This window comes from Dendroctonus ponderosae, unplaced genomic scaffold (assembly GCF_020466585.1).
Source record: "Dendroctonus ponderosae isolate FM_Combo_2020 unplaced genomic scaffold, Dpon_F_20191213v2 Dpon_F_20191213_3, whole genome shotgun sequence".
Lineage (NCBI taxonomy): Eukaryota > Metazoa > Arthropoda > Insecta > Coleoptera > Curculionidae > Dendroctonus > Dendroctonus ponderosae.
This window is the reverse complement of record NW_026018508.1, coordinates 17,089,776-17,093,146: the sequence shown is the minus strand read 5'-3', so window position 1 is coordinate 17,093,146 and position 3,371 is coordinate 17,089,776. Positions and strand designations below refer to the sequence as shown.

The 3,371-nt window shown below is 40.0% G+C and overlaps 3 protein-coding genes across 5 annotated transcripts in view; 2 read left to right on the top strand and 1 right to left on the bottom strand.

Moving 5' to 3' along the window:
* The window catches only part of LOC109545792, a gene marked incomplete at its 5' end in the record, with an annotated part of 2,686 nt that extends 1,094 nt beyond the window's left edge, over positions 1 to 1,592 (top strand). Inside the window, 1 exon segment of the mRNA XM_048664746.1 lies at positions 1 to 1,592. Coding sequence (XP_048520703.1) covers positions 1 to 1,545 — 1,545 coding nt within the window.
* The window catches only part of LOC109539855 (adenylate cyclase type 8), a 46,612-nt gene that overhangs the window by 13,103 nt on the left and 30,138 nt on the right, over positions 1 to 3,371 (bottom strand). The window lies entirely within an intron of this gene.
* The window catches only part of LOC109539090, a gene marked incomplete in the record, with an annotated part of 1,675 nt that continues 1,500 nt past the window's right edge, over positions 3,197 to 3,371 (top strand). Inside the window, 1 exon segment of the mRNA XM_048664745.1 lies at positions 3,197 to 3,371. Within this exon segment, the coding sequence (XP_048520702.1) occupies positions 3,271 to 3,371 (101 nt within the window).

Here is a 3,371-nt window from a genome sequence, read left to right as displayed (position 1 = left end):
AAACTGGTGCCACTCTTATATGAAGTGTTGAGTTTGATCTTCGCCCAGACTGACGAACAGTTTCGCAAGAACCACTTAAATGACCTGCTGGAATTTTACTTCAGCGAGCTGGAAGTGAATCTGGAAAGTGCTGGATCCGACTACATCCTCAAGAGAGCAGTGTTTAACTTCCAGGTGAAATACCTGCTGGTATCCGTAAAGTTCCAAACCCTTTTGGAAGCACTACAAGACCAAGACGCGAAGAACCAGAAACGAGTGAGCGAGTTGGTGAAGAACCTGCAAAACTACTTCAGCTTCCCAAAGATCAATCAAGAGGACGTTTACACGGTGGTGAGGAACAAAGTGGGCTCCAACAACTACGAACTTGTTTCCTACGAGCTTATTCCTCTGGATGCGAAAAACGGACATTTAGGGGAATATTTTCAACTAAAGATCGAAATCACGCGAAACGGCAAGAGCGAAAGGCTGAATCTATTCGCTAAACTAATCAACGTCAACCACGCGCTACTGAAGGACCTGCTGGAACGCGGACCATCGAAGAAGGAAGAATTCTTCTACATGGTTTTGTTGCCCAGAATGCGCGATCTTGGTCTGGGGGAGTTGCTCGACTTTGCGCCCAACTGCTACCTTTCAAGGGTGGACGACATTTTGGTCCTGGATGATCTCACCTCAGCAGGCTTTGTGGGTCTCACTCCGAACATCAAGTTGGATTATAGCGCGCTTAAAGTGGCCACCCGACAATTTGCCAAACTTCACGCCTGCAGCATCATCATGGAAGAAATTCTGTCCAAACAGGCGGGCAAGCGGGTCACAATGTATGATCTATACAGCGAGTATCTTCAAGAGGTGCTGTTTCTTCCGGATGTGCCGGATATGAAGCGAAGCTTCGATGCAACTATTGACAACATTGAGTACATCGGCTCGAAGTTTCCAGAGATAGCGGGAAAGTATCCCAGTGAGGAATTGAGAAAAAAGGCCCAGAAAGGCTTTAATCTGGCCCTGGAGAGGGTTAAACCCTCAGAAAAAGTGAAAAACGTTATCTGCCACGGAGATGTGTATGTTTCAAACATGCTATTTAACTTTGATGCCAATAATAAATGTGAGGCGGTAAAACTAATTGATTTCCAGTTGCTGCGCTACTGTCCTCCCACCCAGGATCTGATGTTCTTTTTGTACCAAAACTCCGTTAAATCCACTTTAGATCAATGCAAGGCCGAACTAATCGAGGAATACTACAAAGTCCTTTCAAACAGCTTAGAAAAATTCAACCTGAACATCAAAGAACTGTATCCCAGGGAGGTATTCGAAGAAAGCTTAAAGCTGCTCAAAGTCCAAGGCATTTTCCACGCCTTCTTCTACTCGCCCATACAGACCCTGGATCCAAAGCTGCGGGAAAGTGTCTTCAGCGACGAAAAGGCCTTTGAAAAACTCAAAGGAAATCGGTTTGGGCTCATCGATATCGGCTTGGAGCTGGAAAGTTACAGGGAGGTGATGAAGAGCCTGTTGTCGTATGTTATTGAATTATGCGATGCAGGAGAATTATAAGGCTAGGTGTGGATGAATTGTTGTAAATATAAGTTTTATTTATCAAATTATATTTTTTATTGCAAATAAATACTTTTTTTGGCTTCGCACATTCATTCAGATCGGCAGCACCGAAGCGCAGATTAAGAAAACTGTTGCTCTTAACCTTGTCTTGACTGATATAATATGTTGAGTACCTAATATTTGTCGAAACCACATTGGGAATTTATGAAATAACAAAACGTCCTCAGGAAAATGTATATTGATATGCAATATGAACTCTTTGTGGGTTCATGGGTTTTGATCCTTGATCAGGTAAGTAACTATCAGTAATGCGTGGCAGTTGCGTGCGCCTGCGAAAATTCCTGATGATGTCCAAATACGAAATTTTCGAAGTTCATAGAATGGACTTTGGTGTAATAGATGAAAGGGAAAATAAATATGGCGCTGTATAATTGGGGTGAAATAAATTATTTCTCATCCCCCCTAAGATTAAGATTAAGAAAACTGTTGCTCTTAACCTTGTCTTGATTGATATAATTTTGAGTGGCTAATGTTTGTCGAAACCGCATTGGGAATTTATGAAATAAGAAAAACGTCCTCAGAAAAATTTATATTGATATGCAATATGAACTCTTTGTGGGTTCATGGGTTTTGATCCTTGATCAGGTAAGTAACTATCAGTAATGCGTGGCAGTTGCGTGCGCCTTCGAAAATTCCTGATGATGTCCAAATACGAAATTTTCGAAGTTCATAGAATGGACTTTGGTGTAATAGATGAAAGGGAAAATAAATTTGTCGCTGTATCATTGGGGTGAAATTAATTATTTCTCATCCCCCCTAAGATTAATATTAAGAAAACTGTTGCTCTTAACCTTGTCTTGACTGATATAATTTTGAGTGGCTAATGTTTGTCGAAACCGCATTGGGAATTTATGAAATAAGAAAAACGTCCTCAGGAAAATGTATATTGATATGCAATATGAACTCTTTGTGGGTTCTTGGGTTTTGATCCTTGATCAGGTAAGTAACTATTAGTAATGCGTGGCAGTTGCAAATACAAAATTCTCAAACTTCATAGAATTGCTTTGGTCTAATTGATGAAAGGGAAAATAACTTTGGCGCTGTATCATTGGGGTGAAATTAATTATGTCTCATCCCCCCTAAGATGCACGATTATTTTGCAAAATCCTCTTATGATGGACTTGTTATGGAACTTCCAAGTTTAATCGAATCAGTTTTGCTCTATTTCAGGCTATTGTAATTTTTCCTAGAAGTTTGGAAGATTAAAGACAAAAAACGTTCCAAGCATTCAGTGAACTCAAATGTTTCAAAGTGCCCTTTCGAGATGATGCGGCAAAAACTGAAAATTTTTGATTGCATTCAAAGTGAAAGCGAATTATGATTTGTCACAATCTGATTAGAAAATGCCACACAGCATTGGATCATTTGATAAGAAATGATCCTCTACATGATTTGACAATTGTAGAACTTTTTTTTAACTGTACACGTGTTACGCAGAAACTAGGTTTTTGCATGTGCTGCCAATATTTCTCAAAATTGCACTTACAATGCCAATCCTACTCCTGGGTAGTACATAAGCAGAATTGTCCCTAAAAAAACTCCGAGTCCGGCTCTGGCAAATATTAATTTCCCAATCATAATTTAACAACAAAACAAGTTAAATACGGTTGCTTATGTTAGTAGGAAACAAACGAAGGTCGTAATATCATATGCCTAACCAACATGGGCGAATTAACGGGTTCCGAAAATCGTGTTGATATCGCGAGCGTGGACAATCTAAAAACTCTCATTCGAAATATTGCCAAGGTGAACGCTAGTGAGAT